This window comes from Anolis carolinensis, unplaced genomic scaffold, assembly GCF_035594765.1.
Source record: "Anolis carolinensis isolate JA03-04 unplaced genomic scaffold, rAnoCar3.1.pri scaffold_7, whole genome shotgun sequence".
Taxonomy (NCBI): Eukaryota; Metazoa; Chordata; class Lepidosauria; order Squamata; family Dactyloidae; genus Anolis; species Anolis carolinensis.
The window spans coordinates 25,046,508-25,066,938 of NW_026943818.1; the positions used below are offsets into that span (position 1 = coordinate 25,046,508).

General features: G+C 45.6%; 1 protein-coding gene across 8 annotated transcripts in view; it reads right to left on the minus strand.

Moving 5' to 3' along the window:
• The window catches only part of sgsm2 (small G protein signaling modulator 2), a 108,015-nt gene that overhangs the window by 9,623 nt on the left and 77,961 nt on the right, over window positions 1-20,431 (minus strand). For all 8 annotated transcript variants that reach the window (XM_062959824.1, XM_062959826.1, XM_062959823.1 and 5 more), the window contains 7 exons: window positions 15,436-15,564; window positions 12,978-13,154; window positions 9,831-10,229; window positions 6,944-7,068; window positions 6,720-6,802; window positions 5,038-5,147; window positions 2,876-2,972 (listed from right to left, as the gene is read on the minus strand). In XM_062959824.1, the coding sequence (XP_062815894.1) occupies window positions 2,876-2,972; window positions 5,038-5,147; window positions 6,720-6,802; window positions 6,944-7,068; window positions 9,831-10,229; window positions 12,978-13,154; window positions 15,436-15,564 (1,120 nt within the window). The remainder of the gene's footprint in view (window positions 1-2,875; window positions 2,973-5,037; window positions 5,148-6,719; window positions 6,803-6,943; window positions 7,069-9,830; window positions 10,230-12,977; window positions 13,155-15,435; window positions 15,565-20,431) is intronic.

The window sequence follows — 20,431 nt, forward strand, 5'->3', positions numbered from 1 at the left end:
TATTAAACAAGTTGTTTATGTTAAGATCAGTTCAGGCAACACTGCGTTAAAGTGTGAAGCTGAGCCTGAGTTCTCTTGTTCATGGTTGTGAGGTCTGTGGGATATATATCTATATATATATATATAAGGGTAATGGAATCACGGCACCGGACAAAACAACTAAACTAAACGCCCCACAACCTTGAAAATTGACAGCACAACCTCTCATCCATGCCTCTACGTTCATACAACAAAAAGAAAAGAAAAATTAAGTCCTAGCCACAGCAACGCGTGGCCGGGCAGAGCTAGTGTATGTATATAGATAGATAGATAGATAGATAGATAGGGATATATATATATATATATATATATATATATGTATGTATGTATGTATGTATGTATGTATGTATATATATATATCTGTGGAATGAAGTCTGGGTTGGGAGAAGGCAATCTTGTCTGTTGGAAGCAAGTGTAAATGTTGCAATTGGCCAGCTTGATTAGCACCTCCAAAGCCTGGCTGCTTCCTGCCCGGGGGAATCCTTTTTTGGGAGGTGTTAGGAGTACATAGATCAGATTGGGGTGCAGTGTAGGGGAGATGAGGCTAGTTGATGCATACATCTATGGCTAAGTTACATTGGCACCAAGCTAGCAAATACCTGTATATTTGTATTTTATTTTAAGTGAACCAGATGTATGTTGTATTTTGTGTTTGTATTGTCTGTGCTTGATAAGGCCAACTGGCTAATCAATAAATTGTTGTTGTTGTGGGAGGTGTTAGCTGGCCCTGACAAGAGTTCTTTCTCCCACCCTGGACATTATTCCACTGATAAATAAACCCCACTTGCCTAGTTTCCAACAGACCTCACAACTTCTGAGGATGCCTGCGATCGATGTGAGTGAAACGTCAGGAGAGAATGCTTCTGGAGCATGGCCATACAGCCCGGAAAACTCAGAAACCCAGGGATTCCAGCCATGAAAGCCTTCGACAACACAATAAGGAAAGGGAAAGCTTTCCCCCTGACATTAAGTCTAGTCGTGTCCGACTCTATAATAATAAAATTTACAAAGCTGAATTTTGCGAAGCTGAAAATTCCATAGCGAAGCACCAAATTGCAAGAACTGGGCGATCTGGCTTTGACGTTGAAACTTCCCAATTTGCAAGTTTTATAACATTTCGGATGTTTACGAGTTGAACCAAATCTATATATATATATAAGACTTTTGGCATCACGGCGACTCACAAAACAACAAAAACCCAAACCCCCCAAACTCAAAAATTGCCAACACAATCAATCATCCCCGCCTCAAGTAAGATACAACACAATTACACTAAAAATACAATCACAACAGCAACAACCACAACAGGCGACCAGGTACTCTTCACCCAGCTGTTTTCAACTTCAGCTCTCACCATTCCTAACACCTTAAGCTTCTGAGAGAAAAAACAAAAGGGACTCAGGCTGTTACGAATGCTGGGAGTTGAAGTCCAAACCACCTGCAGCAAAGGCCCAAGTTGGCCCACGCCTGTATCCCAGGGCACAGACTGCATTTAGACCTCATCCATACTACCGTCCCTAGAAAATACAGATTATCTGATTTCAACTCCATTATGTGGCAGTCTACACTCAAACCCCTGCCACACAACAATATTACCCAGAATACCAAGGCACATCTGCCAATATCTCCTTTAAACTGGATTATCTACCTTGGCATTCTAAATAATATTCCTCTATGACATCGCCTTCACTCTACACTGCCATCTAATCCAGTTCAGTCTACATTTTATACAACTATGTACAACTGACCTCATATAATCCAATTCTAACCACCTAATATAACATTATAAATATAATATAGAAGACTTACTATGGTATAATAATAGAAAACAATATGATCTCTAAAACCAGGAGACGAAATAAAGACCAACACTCGGAAAGCAGGGAACTTGGGAATTCTACAAACGAAACAATCAGGGCCAGCTAACACTTCCCAACAAAACATTCCTCCAGACAGTAAACAAACACCCTTTCAACCTGCAAGGCCATTAAAAACTAATAATAATAATAATAATAATAATAATAATAATAATAATAAAAAATCTTTATTTATACCCCACCACCATCTCCCCAACGGGGACTCGGGGCGGCTTACATGGGGCCATGCCCAAAGAAATACAAAATAAACAGCATATAAAAACAACACAACACAATAAGCGATACAATAAATAATAATATCCAATTACAGTACAAATCAAGAGGACAATAAGAACATGGTGGGTCCACATGAACATTAAGTTTAAAACTAATCAAGGTGGCTAATTCCACCATTCAAACCTCCCACACCGACACTATTAATTCCTATTCAAACTGGCCAACCAAGGATTCCGCAAGGTAAAAACCGACCAGGCTTACAACCATCAAGGCTATTCAATACTTTTCAACCAGGCCAACCAACATTTCCCCTACATACAAAACCCCCAAACTTTGAAACCACAACACTACTCTGTCCCATTCAACCTCGCCTAGCAACAATACCTTATGTGCAAACCGACCAGGCTTTTAGCCTACAAACCTATTCATTCATTCTGGCCAAACAAGAATTCCCCTACTAAGGAAGTACCCACACTTCAAAGCGCCTCTTTGATTAATGCTACGACTCCAATCACTCCACAAAACGGCCAGACTTTCACGCTGCAAGGCTATTCACTCCTATTCCACAAATAATTCCCATAAGCCACAGCAACGCGTGGCCGGGCAAAGCTAGTGGCTCTATAATTCTATGATAAGGCTCCCAGGCGCATGGCGAGGAGCTTCCAAGTGTTACGGTCCAAAAAGTTACCCCCCACTCGTTCTCCAAACCCTATAGGATCCTTATTAGGTGTCATAAAAAGTACCTCTTTTAAAATCCAGAAGAAACCAGCGGTAACAGAAGTAGAAGTGGGTGTAGTCTCCGTTCTGGTGCATGAGTTCAAAGAGCTCGGAATCCAAGATCTGTAGAAGGAAAGAGGATGAGAAATGGCTAAGTCTATCTATCTCTATGCTGCCCTCAGGTGGTCCCATCTGAGTACTGCATACATACATACTGTTGCACCCCAGGCCTGGAAACACGTATGACCACACAGAAGTCCAGGAGAACATGAACATAGAAAACATCCAGGATATATTAAATCCAAACTCAAAGCTTGACTTGAACCAGGAACAAGAGAACGCAGGCTTAGCTTCTCACTCTAACGCAGCGTTGCCTGAACTGAACTTAACGTAAACTGTTTAATAGACAGTCATGAAATCATTCAGTTTCCCATGAATTTCTTTCACAACTTTCCTACATACCCTGTTTCCCTGAATATAAGACATCCCCGGAAAATAAGACCTAGTAGAGATTTTGCTGAATTGCTAAATATAAGGCCTCCCTCAAAAGTAAGACCTCGTAAAGTTTTTGTTTGGAAGCATGCATAGTTAAATTAGCCTTCCCACATAAAGCAGTACCTGATTTATTATTATTATTATTACTATGGTGTCGTAAATTAGTTAAATTAGCCTTCCCACATAAAGCGGTACCTGATTTATTATTATTATTATTACTATGGGCTCGGGCTGTGGCGCAGGCTGGAGAGCAGCTGCAATGAATCACTGCGGTGAATCGCTCTGACCAGGAGGTCATGAGTTCAAGGCCTGCTCGGAGGCTATGTTTGTCTTGTCTTTGTTCTATGTTAAAAGGCATTGAATGTTTGCCTATATGTGTAATGTGATCCGCCCTGAGTTCCCTTCGGGGTGAGAAAGAAGGGCGGAATATAAATGCTGTAAATAAATAAAAATGCAGGATCGGTAAATGTACATACCATAGATTGTTGTACATGGAAATAAAGGTAGTAACAAGAAATAATAATAATAACTTTATTCTTGTATCCCACCTCCATCTCCCAGAAGGGACTCAGGGCAGCTTACACAGGGACAAGCCCAACAACAACATAAATTTACATACGAACAGCCATTTAAAACAGTAATTTTAAAACAGTATAGCAATAAAATATAATATAGAAATTCTTGAAAGAATTCACAGTTTGGTTATGCTGTTTTGTGATGACAACTACTGTACAGTAGATAATAAATTTTCATTTTTAAAAATTCAACCATAAATGTGAATTTGTCTTTGTGGAAAAATAAGACATCCCCTGAAAATAAGACCTAGCACATCTTTGGGAGCAAAAATTAATATAAGACACTGGCTTATTTTCAGGGAAACAGGGTACCTAACAACCTCTGAGGATTAGTCTATGATTCTATGAGGATGCCTGCCATAGATGTGGGAGAAGTGTCAGGAGAGAATGCTTCTGGAACATGGCCATACAATACAATACAATATTTATTTATTAGCGACATTGACTGTATATACTTAAGTATAAGCCTAGTTTTTCAGCCCTGTTTTAGGACTGAAAAAGCCCCCCCTTGGCTTATACTCGGGTGAGGGTCCTGGTTAGCTTATATGCATGTTGGCTTATACTTCCTGCCTGGGGGAATCCTTTGTTAGCTGGCCCTGATTGTTTCCTTTCTGGAATCCCCAATTCCCCTGCTTTCAGAGTGCTGCTCCCTATTTACTGTCCTGGTTTTCGAGATTATATTGTTCTGTATTATTATACCACAGTAATTATTTCATATTATATTTATAATCTTATATTATCTGCTAAGAAGTGGATTATATGAGGCCCCTTCTACACAGCTGTATAAAATCCACACTGAAGTGCACTCTGCCTGTGCCCTGGGCACACCTACCTTTCTGACTGGCAGTTAGGGGGAGAAAGGCTCTTCCTCATCCTCTGTAATTTGGACTATTTTTCTAGGGTTTTTTGATTGAAAGACATATTTTGGATGACTATGTCTTTTGTGGCCAAATTTGGTGTGATTGGGTTCAGTGGTTTTGTTGTTTACTCCATAGTAAAACGAACATTACATTTATATATATAGATATTGCTGTAGTCCAACCATCTCTGGAGAGATACATCCCAATTTTAAATACCAAATATGAGTTAGTAAGGCACTCAAATCTAGGAGGACTAACCTGGATAAGGGACCGCATGTTTGCAAAATGGGTGTCCATGGCCCCTCCGTTGGGGAAGTTTTGGCTCATTCTTTTCATCAGGTGGGTGAAGCAGCTATACGCCAACTCATCTGAAACAAAGCCCTATTATTATTATTATTATTATTATTATTATTATTATTATTATTATTATTATTATTATTATTGACATAAGGACAGTGTAACATAGCAAACGAGATATATATCCTGGATTTCATATCACAAAATTACAAGTCGAACACTTCCCAAGTGTTTAGGACTATTATTATTATTATTATTATTATTATTATTATTATTATTATTATTATTTTATGACACAGCAAACAAGATAGACATGCTGGATTTCGTTTCACAAAATCACAAGTCGAACACTTCCCAAGCATTTAGGACTGTGTGATGTATTTTCGGATGATGCGCACAGATCCTAGTAAGGTGGCCTTTTGCAGTTGATAGATCGTAATTTTGTCAATGTCTATTGTTTCCAAATGCCGGCTGAGATCTTTTGGCACGGCACCCAGTGTGCCCATCACCACCGGGACCACCTGCACTGGTTTCTGCCAGAGTCTTTGAAGTTCAATCTTGAGGTCCTGATAGCGGCTGAGTTTTTCCTGTTGTTTTTCATCAATGCAACTGTCACCTGGGATGGCAACATCAATGATCCAAACCTTTTTCTTTTCCACAACTGTGATGTCTGATGTGTTGTGTTCCAGAACTTTGTCAGTCTGGATTCAGAAGTCCCACAGTATCTTTGCGTGTTCATTTTCCACAACCTTTGCAGGTTTGTGATCCCACCAGTTCTTTGCTGCTGGAAGGTGGTACTTGAGGCATAAGTTCCAATGGATCATTTGGGCCACATAGTTGTGCCTCTGTTTGTAGTTTGTCTGTGCAATTTTCTTACAGCAGCTGAGGATATGATCAATGGTTTCGCCAGCTTCCTTGCACAGTCTGCATTTTGGGTCAACAGCTGATTTTTCGATCTTGGCCTTAATTGCCTTTGTCCTGATGTCTTGCTCCTGGGTTGCAAGGATCAGGCCTTCTGTCTCCGCCTTCACTGTCCCTTTCATGAGCCAGAGCCAGGTCTTCTCTTTGTCAGCTTTTCCTTCAATTTTGTCAAGGAACTTTCCATGCAATGTCTTGTTGTGACCGCTGTCAGCTCTAGTTTGTAGTGCAATTTTCTTGTACTGTTTTTTTTTTGTCTGCTGTGCTTTGAGGAGTTTCTGATTTTTGACTTCAATCAAAGCAGGTTCTTCACTTTGCTTGACATATTCTGCCAGGGCATGTTCTTCTTCTTTGACTGCTTGTTTGACTTGTAAGAGTCCTCTGCCCCCTGATCTTCTAGGCAGATATAGCCGGTCAACATCACTGCGAGGGTGCAGTGAATGATGAATGGGTTTTCTTGTTTTTCTGTCCAAATTGTCCAGTTCCGCCTGTGTCCAATTTATAATGCCAGTAGTATATCTTAAGACAGGTATGGCATGCAATGTTTTGTTGTGCCAGCTGTCATCTCTAGTTTGTAGTGCGGTTTTCTTGTATTGATTCCTTGTCTGCTGTTAGGACAGTTAACCAAGCGTTAAGACAATGCGTTTTTTGGCTGCATAATGTTCGAAACTTAGGTAAGAGAGAGACCTAAACATGACCTAAAACAAATATATGGATGTCTTTACCTTGGTCAAGGATCACCATGAGCGGAGCCAGAAGGTCACACATGCCTTGGACGTAACCGATATCTAAATGTTCCCAAACGTAGCTGCAAACGGTGAGAGAGAAGAGTGAGCTACTGGGGGGAAATGTCTCCAAAATAACCCCCAATCCATCCCTTTGGACTGACTATATTTCTGACATGTTACTATATCCAAGGGACTGGGGAAAAAAATACTTATTCACCCACCTGCACATAATGTTCCTCAGTTTCTCCAGGTTCTCGGCAGTGAAATACCAGTAATTCCGATCGCACCTCTGGACGTCCTTATCGATTCTGTGCAGGTTCAAGGCCACGGTGTCCAACATTTCTATCTAGAAGATACAAAGAAAAGTCATCGATATGTTGCTGAACGGGAAATGAGCCGAAAGTGACTCTACACTGTGGAATTGATCTGGTTTGAAACCCCTTTAACTGCCATGTCATTTTACAAGCTCTTCAGTTGTGGTGCCAGGTAAATACAGTTTCTGGTTCCTTGAGAGTGAGTATTGTTAGGGAAAACTACCAGAAATACAGCAGAGCATCCAAAATACAAACAGGATACTTATAATTGAGCATTCAGCTCACAGTAAGCAGAGCGTGAAGTGTTTTGTGGCTGTAAAGAATTTAGAGCTCAGAGTTCAATCTTTAAAACACAGCAGAACATCCAAAATACTAACAGGATACTTATAATTGAGCATTCAGCTCACATAAGCAGAGCATGAGTGTTGTGTGGCTGTAAAGAATTTAGAGCTTATGGGGCAAAGATCCAGAGTTCAACCTTTAAAAAAGGTTTATTTACAAAATAATAACTACATTTCCTCATTGAGGACTGTAGACTTGTCTGACTCTGGGGGTTGGTACTCATCTCCATTTCTAAACCAAAGAGTCGGCGTTGTTCATAGACACCTCCTAGGTTATGTGGCCAGCATGACGGCATGGAGTGCCGTTACCTTCCCATAGAAGTGGTACCTATTGATCTATTCACATTTGCATGTTTTTGAACTGCTGGGTTGGCAGAAGCTGGGGCTAACAGCGGGAGCTCACTCCGCTCCCCGGATTGGAACTGCCAACCTTTTGGTCAGTAAGTTCAGCAACTCAGCGGTTTAACCCGCTGCACCACCGAAGACTTATATTATATTATATTATATTATATTATATTATATTATATTATATTATATTATATTATTACCGTATATACTTGAGCTGACCCGAATATAAGCTGAGACACCCAATTTTACCACAAAAAAACTGGGAAAACATTGTCTTCAGTATAAGCCAAGATACCAATAAAATTACATTAATTGAGGCATCAGGAGTTTAAATGTTTTTGAATCTTTACATCAAACTGTAATTTAAGATATGACTGTTCAACTCTGATTAAATCATTATTTTCATCTTCTTCAATGTAAATGTGCTTATGTATCCTTTTAATAATAATAGAGTGAAATAATAAATGTATTATTAATTAAAAAATCGAGTAAAGTAAATGTAATACAGTAGAGTCTCACTTATCCAACATAAATGGGCCGGCAGAATGTTGGATAAGTGAATATCTTGGATAATAAGGAGGGATTAAGGAAAAGCCTATTAAACATCAAATTAGGTTATGATTTTACAAATTAAGCACCAAAACATCATGTTATACAACAAATTTGACAGAAAAAGTAGTTCAATACGCAGTAATGCTATGTAGTAATTACTGTATTTATGAATTTAGCACCAAAATATCACGATGTAATGAAAACATTGACTACAAAAATGTGTTGGATAATCCAGAACGTTGGCTAAGTGAGACTCTACTGTAGTAGCAACAATAATAGAGAAAAATAATAAATGTAATAATAATAATAATAATAAATGCAGTAAAATAATAAATATAATAGAGTAAAATAATAAATGTATTATTAATAATAAAAATAGAGTAAAATAAATGTAACAACATTAATAGAGTAAAATAATAAATGTAGTAATAATAATTAATAGAGTAAATAAATGTAACAATACCAATAATAACAGAGAAAAATAAATGTATTGATAATAATAAAAATAGAGTAAAATAAATGTAACAACAATAATAGAGTAAAATAATAAATGTAATAATAATAATTAATAGAGTAAAATAATAAATGTAACAATACCAATAATAACAGAGAAAAATAATAAATGTATTATTAATAATAAAAATAGAGTAAAATAAATGTAACAACAATAATAGAGTAAAATTATAAATGTAATAATAATAATTAATAGAGTAAAATAATAAATGTAACAATACCAATAATAACAGAGAAAAATAATAAATATACCATATATACTTGAGTATAAGCCGACCTGAATATATGCCCACCAGGACCTTCTCCCGAGTATAAGCCGAGGAGGGTTTTTTTTTCAGTCCTAAAAAAGGGCTGAAAAACTAGGCTTATACTCGCGTATATACAGTATATCATAATAATAAAATACAGTATTATTGTACATTTATTTTATTTATTTACAACATTTTTACCCTGCCTTTCTCGAGGGGAGTATAATAATACTGATACATGTACAGTACAGTCTCCCTTATCCAACGTTCTGGATTATCCAACGCATTTTTGTAGTCAGTGTTTTCAATATATCATGATATTTTGGTGCTAAATTCATAAATACAGTAATTACTACATAGCATTAATGTGTATTGAACTACTTTTTCTGTCAAATTTGTTGTATAACATGATGTTTTGGTGCTTAATTTGTAAAATCATAACCTATTTTGATGTTTAATAGGCTTTTTCTTAATCTCTCCTTATTATCCAACATATTCACTTATCCAACATTCTGCCGGCCCGTTTATGTTGGATAAGTGAGACTCTACTGTATTTTAATTTTGAATTATTATTTCTACAGTTGTTTTGATTGAATTGGGAATTCCAGTTGCAAATGGAGAGTCTACTATAGTAGGATTCCGGAAAGTGGCGTCAAAGTGCATTAATTCCACAGTGTGGATGCATCCTGGATTGGAAAGACAGGCAGGAAACGCCAATGTTTGGACCAACCCATAGCTAGGGATCCTTGGATCTCGAACGATAAAGGCTCACTTGTGCCAGTGGCCGCCTACCGTATACGCCGCACAGCACACAGAGATGCCTTCTTCTGCCATTGGCTTGCAGTCCATCGGAGAACACGGCGGTTCCACCGTGACGGCCCCTTTGGTTTCCGAACCCTTGTTTGGCGCATTTGGATCAGTGATGGGGGAGGACGGGACCTCCTCCGTCCCGTCCTCAAAGCAGACGCTCTGCCCATCGTCGATGCTGGAGAGGATGCCGGAGGTGACCGAGTAATTCCGGGAAGAAGGGAGCCCCGAATCGGGGGAGTCGAACTCGACCGACTGCTGCTGCTGCTGCTCATCAGCCACGATCACCGTTGGCACGTCGGTGCCATGGCCCCCCATGGACTGGTCCTCCGGCACCTTTGGGTCCCGCTCGACGGTATCCATTTCATCAACAGAGATGAACACCTGCAGGGTAAGGCAAAGTGAGTACGGACAGATAGGCAAGAACTAAAACAACAGGGAAGCCAAGGATCCTGAGGATGACGTTGTCATTCTAGGCTGCATCAAGAGGAGTATTAATATATATATATATATATTATTAAAAATAATATTTAAAAACTCTAAAATCAGGACAGTAAAAAAAAACAACTCTCAAAAACAAGGGAAATGATCAGGGCCAGCTAACACCTACCAACAAAGGATTCCCCCAAGCAGGAAGGCCATTCGATGCTAATCAAGGTGGCCAATTGCAACATTCACAGCCCTTCTCCCACCCCACTTGCCCAGTTTCCAACAGATCCCACAACCATGAACAAGAGAATTCAGGCTCAGCTTCACACTCTAACACAGCGTTGCCTGAACTGATCTTAACGTAAACAACTTGTTGTTTAATAGACATCCATGAAATCATTCACACTTGCAGGGATTCCAACAGACCTCACAACCATGAACAAGAGAATTCAGGCTCAGCTTCACACTCTAACACAGCGTTGCCTGAACTGATCTTAATGTAAACAACTTGTTGTTTAATAGACATCCATGAAATCATTCACACTTGCAGGGATTCCAACAGATCCCACAACCATGAACAAGAGAATTCAGGCTCAGCTTCACACTCTAACACAGCGTTGCCTGAACTGATCTTAACGTAAACAACTTGTTGTTTAATAGACATCCATGAAATCATTCACACTTGCAGGGATTCCAACAGATCCCACAACCATGAACAAGAGAATTCAGGATCAGCTTCACACTCTAACTCACCGTTGCCTGAACTGATCTTAACGTAAACAACTTGTTGTTTAATAGACATCCATGAAATCATTCTGTTTCCCATGAATTTCTTTCACAGCTTTCCCATAACACTTTCTTCTTCCAACCTGGACATTCCACTGATATATAAACCCACTTGCCCAATTTCCAACAGATCTCACAACTATGAACAAGAGAACTCAGGCTCAGCTTCACACTCTAACACAGTGTTGCCTGAACTGATCTTAACGTAAACAACTTGTTTAATAGACATCCATGAAATCATTCACACTTGCAGGGATTCCAACAGACCTCACAATCATAAACAAGAGAACTCAGGCTCAGCTTCAGCGTTGCCTGAACTGATATTAACGTAAACAACTTGTTGTTTAGTAGACATCCATGAAATAATTCTGTTTCCCATGAATTTCTTTCACAGCTTTCCCATAACACTTCCTTCTTCCACCCTGGACATTCCACTGATATATAAACTCCACTTGCCCAGTTTCCAACAGACCTCACAACCATGAACAAGAGATCTCAGGCTCACCTTCACACAGCGTTGCCTGGACTGATCTTAACGTAAACAACTTGTTTAATAGACATCCATGAAATCATTCTGTTTCCCATGAATTTCTTTCACAGCTTTCCCATAACACTTTCTTCTTCCACCCTGGACATTCCACTGATATATAAACCCACTTGCCCAGTTTCCAACAGATCTCACAACGATGAACAAGAGAACTCAGGCTCAGCTTCACACTCTAAAGCAGCGTTGCCTGAACTGATCTTAACGTAAACAACTTGTTGTTTAGTAGACATCCATGAAATCATTCTGTTCCCCATGAATTTCTTCAACAACTCTCCCATATAGCTCACAATCTCTGAGGATACCTGCCATAGATGCGAAACTTCAGGAGAGAAAGCTTCTAAAACATTACCAGACAGCCCAGAAAACTCACAGGAACCCACTGGACTACATAGACCTCCAGTTGTCTATATCAATTGTTGGAGCTCTGTAGCAATAAATGTGGTTTGCACGCTAGTTAAGGAATTCAGGAAGGAAGGTGTACTTCAGTGGTTCCCAAACTTATTTGGCCTGCTGCCCCCTTTCCAGAAAAAATATGACTCAGCGCCCCCTGGAAAGGGATGGGTGTGGCTCCTGCTCAAGAGGGCGGGGCTGAGCCTCTCCCCTAGTCCAAGATGCAGGGCTGGGAGGGGGAGGGGGAGTGGGCGGGGCCGCCAATGGGCAGCCAGGACTGGGATGGGCGGAGTTACGAGCTCTGAGGTAGGACTGAGCTTCTATCCCTGTCCTGGACACAGGGGTGGGGCTAGAGGAGGGGGCGGGGCCTCTTCCCAAGTGCCTGATGGGGCTGAACCTCTATATCCCACCCCCGTGTTCTAACAAGCGCCTCAGGAGAGGTATACAGAGGTTCAGCCCTGTCTCGTGCTCTTGGGAAGAGGTCCCGCCCCTTCTCTAGCCCCGCCCTTTAGTCCTATAAGGCCTCTCAGGAGAGGTAGAGGCTCAGCCCTGTCTCAGGCTCTTGGGAAGAAGCCACGCCCACTCCTCTAGCTCCGCCCCCTGTGTCCTAACAGGCGCCTCAGGGTCTCAGCCCTGTCTCGTGCTCTTGGGAAGAGGCCCCGCCCCTCCCCTGGCCCCGCCTCCAAGTCCTAATAGGTGCCATCACCACCTCCCTGGATTGCTGCAGCGCCCACCAGGGGGCGGTAGCACCCACTTTGGGAATCACTGGTCTACTTCCTGTCCTCCTTCTGGACCTTGAAGAAGATCCTGGTTGGTTAGAAGCTCAACGACATGATGCTAGGCAACATGGGCTCCTGGATGCTTTGGACTACAACTTCCACCATTGGCATCTGGCAACTGGACCCAACCAAGCTCTTCTGATGTACTTATGGTCCTGTTAGGTGTGGAACTTATGAGATCGAAGTGGCCCGTGGTCTTACATCGTTGCTGATGGAGGAGTCCTGGTGGAGCAGCCGCTGGACGTGGCTGTCGATGCTGCTTCCAGAAGAAAACTTGGTGGCCGTCTGGGACTCTTTCTCCCGGAGCTTTACAATCACCTCGCAGGCCTTCCACTCCGCCATCACCTTCTGGTATCGAAGGGCAATTTCTTCGTCCGCCTTTGCCACCAAGGAGAGAAGAGAAAGGACATGGGAGACATCGCGACTATATGAACTGGCAACATCAGAGGTCTGGGATTGCTTATAACACCATTCTTTGTCTTCTCTTGCATGACTTCTAAGCTCTTTACCTGGTTTAAAAGCTCCAAAAAAGCTTGTGTGGAATTGACCAAATCGGCAGTATCACTGCTATACGGATTTGGGTTGTGGTCAACAAATAGCTCTTTGTTTTGGATCAGTGATTCCCAAACTGGGCGCTACCGCCCCCTAGTGGGCGCTGGAGCAATCCAGGGGGCGGTGATGGCACCTATTAGGAGATGGGGCGGGGCCAGGGGAGGGGCGGGGGCCTCTTCCCCAGTGCCGGGAACAGGGCTGAGCACCTGAGGAACCTGTTAGGACATAGGGGGCGGAGCTAGAGGAGTGGGCGTGGCTTCTTTCCAACAGCCCCAGACAGTGCTGAGAATCTATCTATACCTCTCCTGAGGCGCCTGTAGGGACACAGAGGGCGGAGCTAGGGAAGGGGGCGGGGTCTTCTTCCAAGAGGCTGAGACAGGGCTGAGCCTCTATATCTCTCCTGAGAGGCCTTTTAGGACTAAAGGGCGGGGCTAGGGGTGGGGGCGGGGTCTTCTTCCAAGAGGCTGAGACAGGGCTGAGCCTCTATATCTCTCCTGAGAGGCCTTTTAGGACTAAAGGGCGGGGCTAGGGGTGAGGGTGGGGCCTCTTCCCAAGAGCATGAGACAGGGCTGAGCCTCTGTATACCTCTCCTGAGGCACTTGTTAGAACACGGGGGCGGGGAATACAGGTTCAGCCCCATCCGGCTCTTGGGAAGAGGCCCTGCCCCCTCCTCTAGCCCCACCTCGTGTCCTGGCAGGCGCCGCAGGACAGGGATAGAAGCTCAGCCCTACCTCCGAGCTCGTAACTCCACCCATCCCAGTCCTGGCTGCCCATTTGTGGCCCCGCCCACCTCCCCTCCCAGCCCTGCATCTTGGACTAGGGGAGAGGCTCAGCCCCGCCCTCTTGAGCAGGAGCCACGCCCACCCTCTAAGCCACGCCCCCTTTCCAGAGGGCGCTGAGTAATACTTTTTCTGGAAAGGGGGCGGTAGGCCAAATAAGTTTGGGAACCACAGTTTTGGATAGATATTTGCCACAACTTTGCCACAGCAAAGGCTCTTCCACACAGCTATATAACCCATTTATAATGGACTTAATGTCAGGGGAAAACCTTTACCTTAACTACCACCAATACCTCAATACCTTATTTCCCATACCACCATACTTTGCCACAGCAATGCTAGTAATAAATAAAATAATAATAATAATTCCATCCTAGATGTTCTGTTTTTCCTCCGCCACAGACATCCCTCTCTGTTGGTGTTGAATTTGCATGACCCTGCCCACTGTCGCTCCCATAACCCTTTCCGATCTATCTATATATATAATTTTTATTTATTTTATTTAATACTAGCTGTGCCCGGCCACGCGTTGCTGTGGCAAAGTGGTGGTGGTATTGGTTAAAAAATTGTTGTGTAATTTTTATTTGATGTTATTTGTATTTTTTTAATTAATTTTATTGTAAATTATCTTTTTATTTATTATATTTTATTATTTTCTTGTATAATTTTTAGTTATTTTTTGTTATTAATTTTTTAGTGTTTTTTATTATTTTTTATTGGGTTGCTAGGAGACCAAGTTGGAGGAGCTTAGCCTTCTAACTGGCAGCAATTGTATAAAAGCAATTATTCCTCTCTCTCTAATTAGGACTTTATTTTTCTTTTCTTTTTGTTGTATCAATCTAGAGCCGTGGATGATGGGTTGTGTCGTCAAATTACAAGGTTGGGGGGCCTGTAGTTTTGTTGTTTTGTGCGTCGCTGCGATGCCATCACTCTTTTATATATATAGATAATAATGCTTATACCCCACCCTTCTCACCCATATGGGACTCAGGGCGGCTTACAATAAAAATGTAATGTGCGTTTTATTATGGAGTAAACAACAAAACCACTGGACCAAATCACACCAAATTTGGCCACAAAAGACATAGTCATCCAAAATATGTCTTTCAATGAAAAAAACCTAGAAAATTAAAGTCCAAATTATTTTCTAACAGACAAATTGATCAGCAACTGAACATACTAGAGAGGTTTGGGGAGAATTCACCCTGATGTATAGGGATGTATAGTTCATCTGTAATCTAAGAACACTCTGAACTCCGCCAATGATGGATCTGGAACTAAATTGGTGCACAAAACCCCCAGGAACAACAACAACAAAAAATACCCACCCTGTGCATCTCCTTCTTGCTCATGCCAAACTTGTAGTGTCCCAACAAGAACGGCCAAACCTCCTTCCGGATTTCGTGCTGGACGCCGCCATAGTAAACCCTTCTCAGCAGCTCCAGTTCTTTATAATTCTAAAGCGACGAAAGGAAATCCAAGTTAGGAGAAAACCCGCAAAAAGCCAACAGCAATGGGGCAAAATGAGCGAGAGCAACAGAGAAATGTGAATACTCCTGCGGCCAAAAAGCATACAGTGTGTTCATTTCAAATTCGGGTTTTTCATCTGTTCATTTGGCATCAAACCACATGATTCTACAGGTGGCCCCTAGCCCCGTCCTTTAATCCTAAAAGGCCTCTCAGCAGAGGTATAGAGGCTCAGCCCTGACTCATGCTCTTGGGAAGAGGCCCCGCCCCCACCCCAGCCCCACACTTTAGTCCTAAAATACCTCTCAGCAGAGGTATAGAGGCTCAGCCCTGACTCATGCTCTTGGGAAGAGGCCCCGCCCCCACCCCTAGCCCCACCCTTTAATCCTAAAAGGCCTCTCAGCAGAGGTATAGAGGCTCAGCCCTGACTCATGCTCTTGGGAAGAGGCCCCGCCCCCACCCCAGCCCCACACTTTAGTCCTAAAATACCTCTCAGCAGAGGTATAGAGGCTCAGCCCTGACTCATGCTCTTGGGAAGAGGCCCCGCCCCCACCCCTAGCCCCACCCTTTAATCCTAAAAGGCCTCTCAGCAGAGGTATAGAGGCTCAGCCCTGACTCATGCTCTTGGGAAGAGGACCCGCCCCCACCCCTAGCCCCACCCTTTAATCCTAAAAGGCCTCTCAGCAGAGGTATAGAGGCTCAGCCCTGACTCATGCTCTTGGGAAGAGGCCCCGCCCCCACCCCAGCCCCACACTTTAGTCCTAAAATACCTCTCAGCAGAGGTATAGAGGCTCAGCCCTGACTCATGCTCTTGGGAAGAGGCCCCGCCCCCACCCCTAGCCCCACCCTTTAATCCTAAAAGGCCTCTCAGCAGAGGTATAGAGGCTCAGCCCTGACTCATGCTCTTGGGAAGAGGCCCCGCCCCCACCCCAGCCCCACACTTTAGTCCTAAAATACCTCTCAGCAGAGGTATAGAGGCTCAGCCCTGACTCATGCTCTTGGGAAGAGGCCCCGCCCCCACCCCTAGCCCCACCCTTTAATCCTAAAAGGCCTCTCAGCAGAGGTATAGAGGCTCAGCCCTGACTCATGCTCTTGGGAAGAGGCCCCGCCCCCACCCCAGCCCCACACTTTAGTCCTAAAATACCTCTCAGCAGAGGTATAGAGGCTCAGCCCTGACTCATGCTCTTGGGAAGAGGCCCTGCCCCCACCCCTAGCCCCACCCTTTAATCCTAAAAGGCCTCTCAGCAGAGGTATAGAGGCTCAGCCCTGACTCATGCTCTTGGGAAGAGGCCCCGCCCCCACCCCTAGCCCCACCCTTTAATCCTAAAAGGCCTCTCAGCAGAGGTATAGAGGCTCAGCCCTGACTCATGCTCTTGGGAAGAGGCCCCGCCCCCACCCCAGCCCCACACTTTAGTCCTAAAATACCTCTCAGCAGAGGTATAGAGGCTCAGCCCTGACTCATGCTCTTGGGAAGAGGCCCCGCCCCCACCCCAGCCCCACACTTTAGTCCTAAAATACCTCTCAGCAGAGGTATAGAGGCTCAGCCCTGACTCATGCTCTTGGGAAGAGGCCCCGCCCCCACCCCTAGCCCCACCCTTTAATCCTAAAAGGCCTCTCAGCAGAGGTATAGAGGCTCAGCCCTGACTCATGCTCTTGGGAAGAGGCCCCGCCCCCACCCCAGCCCCACACTTTAGTCCTAAAATACCTCTCAGCAGAGGTATAGAGGCTCAGCCCTGACTCATGCTCTTGGGAAGAGGCCCCGCCCCCACCCCTAGCCCCACCCTTTAATCCTAAAAGGCCTCTCAGCAGAGGTATAGGGGCTCAGCCCTGACTCATGCTCTTGGGAAGAGGCCCCGCCCCCACCCCAGCCCCACACTTTAGTCCTAAAATACCTCTCAGCAGAGGTATAGAGGCTCAGCCCTGACTCATGCTCTTGGGAAGAGGCCCCGACCCCACCCCTAGCCCCACCCTTTAATCTTAAAAGGCCTCTCAGCAGAGGTATAGAGGCTCAGCCCTGACTCATGCTCTTGGGAAGAGGCCCCGCCCCCACCCCAGCCCCACACTTTAGTCCTAAAATACCTCTCAGCAGAGGTATAGAGGCTCAGCCCTGACTCATGCTCTTGGGAAGAGGCCCCGCCCCCACCCCTAGCCCCACCCTTTAATCCTAAAAGGCCTCTCAGCAGAGGTATAGAGGCTCAGCCCTGACTCATGCTCTTGGGAAGAGGACCCGCCCCCACCCCTAGCCCCACCCTTTAATCCTAAAAGGCCTCTCAGCAGAGGTATAGAGGCTCAGCCCTGACTCATGCTCTTGGGAAGAGGCCCCGCCCCCACCCCAGCCCCACACTTTAGTCCTAAAATACCTCTCAGCAGAGGTATAGAGGCTCAGCCCTGACTCATGCTCTTGGGAAGAGGACCCGCCCCCACCCCTAGCCCCACCCTTTAATCCTAAAAGGCCTCTCAGCAGAGGTATAGAGGCTCAGCCCTGACTCATGCTCTTGGGAAGAGGCCCCACCCCCACCCCAGCCCCACACTTTAGTCCTAAAATACCTCTCAGCAGAGGTATAGAGGCTCAGCCCTGACTCATGCTCTTGGGAAGAGGCCCCGCCCCCACCCCTAGCCCCACCCTTTAATCCTAAAAGGCCTCTCAGCAGAGGTATAGAGGCTCAGCCCTGACTCATGCTCTTGGGAAGAGGCCCCGGCCCCGCCCCCACCCCTAGCCCCACGCTTTAGTCCTAAAATACCTCTCAGCAGAGGTATAGAGGCTCAGCCCTGACTCATGCTCTTGGGAAGAGGCCCCGCCCCCACCCCTAGCCCCACCCTTTAATCCTAAAAGGCCTCTCAGCAGAGGTATAGAGGCTCAGCCCTGACTCATGCTCTTGGGAAGAGGCCCCGCCCCCACCCCAGCCCCACACTTTAGTCCTAAAATACCTCTCAGCAGAGGTATAGAGGCTCAGCCCTGACTCATGCTCTTGGGAAGAGGCCCCGCCCCCACCCCTAGCCCCACCCTTTAATCCTAAAAGGCCTCTCAGCAGAGGTATAGAGGCTCAGCCCTGACTCATGCTCTTGGGAAGAGGCCCCGCCCCCACCCCAGCCCCACACTTTAGTCCTAAAATACCTCTCAGCAGAGGTATAGAGGCTCAGCCCTGACTCATGCTCTTGGGAAGAGGCCCCGCCCCCACCCCTAGCCCCACCCTTTAATCCTAAAAGGCCTCTCAGCAGAGGTATAGAGGCTCAGCCCTGACTCATGCTCTTGGGAAGAGGACCCGCCCCCACCCCTAGCCCCACCCTTTAATCCTAAAAGGCCTCTCAGCAGAGGTATAGAGGCTCAGCCCTGACTCATGCTCTTGGGAAGAGGCCCCGCCCCCACCCCAGCCCCACACTTTAGTCCTAAAATACCTCTCAGCAGAGGTATAGAGGCTCAGCCCTGACTCATGCTCTTGGGAAGAGGCCCCGCCCCCACCCCTAGCCCCACCCTTTAATCCTAAAAGGCCTCTCAGCAGAGGTATAGAGGCTCAGCCCTGACTCATGCTCTTGGGAAGAGGCCCCACCCCCACCCCAGCCCCACACTTTAGTCCTAAAATACCTCTCAGCAGAGGTATAGAGGCTCAGCCCTGACTCATGCTCTTGGGAAGAGGCCCCGCCCCCACCCCTAGCCCCACCCTTTAATCCTAAAAGGCCTCTCAGCAGAGGTATAGAGGCTCAGCCCTGACTCATGCTCTTGGGAAGAGGCCCCGGCCCCGCCCCCACCCCTAGCCCCACGCTTTAGTCCTAAAATACCTCTCAGCAGAGGTATAGAGGCTCAGCCCTGACTCATGCTCTTAGGAAGAGGCCCCACCCCCACCCCTAGCCCCACCCTTTAATCCTAAAAGGCCTCTCAGCAGAGGTATAGAGGCTCAGCCCTGACTCATGCTCTTGGGAAGAGGCCCCGCCCCCACCCCTAGCCCCACCCTTTAATCCTAAAAGGCCTCTCAGCAGAGGTATAGAGGCTCAGCCCTGACTCATGCTCTTGGGAAGAGGCCCCGCCCCCACCCCTAGCCCCACCCTTTAATCCTAAAAGGCCTCTCAGCAGAGGTATAGAGGCTCAGCCCTGACTCATGCTCTTGGGAAGAGGCCCCGCCCCCACCCCTAGCCCCACCCTTTAGTCCTAAAATACCTCTCAGCAGAGGTATAGAGGCTCAGCCCTGACTCATGCTCTTGGGAAGAGGCCCCGCCCCCACCCCTAGCCCCACCCTTTAATCCTAAAAGGCCTCTCAGCAGAGGTATAGAGGCTCAGCCCTGACTCATGCTCTTGGGAAGAGGCCCCGCCCCCACCCCTAGCCCCACCCTTTAGTCCTAAAATACCTCTCAGCAGAGGTATAGAGGCTCAGCCCTGACTCATGCTCTTGGGAAGAGGCCCCGCCCCCACCCCTAGCCCCACCCTTTAATCCTAAAATACCTCTCAGCAGAGGTATAGAGGCTCAGCCCTGACTCATGCTCTTGGGAAGAGGCCCCGCCCCCACCCCTAGCCCCACCCTTTAATCCTAAAAGGCCTCTCAGCAGAGGTATAGAGGCTCAGCCCTGTCTCATGCTGTTGGGAAGAGGCCCCGCCCCCACCCCTAGCCCCGTCCTTTAGTCCTAAAAGCCCTCTCAGGAGAAGTATAGAGGCTCAGCCCTGACTCATGCTCTTGGGAAGAGGCCCCGCCCCCACCCCTAGCCCCGCCCTTTAGTCCTAAAAGCCCTCTCAGGAGAAGTATAGAGGCTCAGCCCTGTCTCATGCTCTTGGGAAGAGGCCCCGCCCCCACCCCTAGCCCCGCCCTTTAGTCCTAAAAGCCCTCTCAGGAGAAGTATAGAGGCTCAGCCCTGTCTCATGCTCTTGGG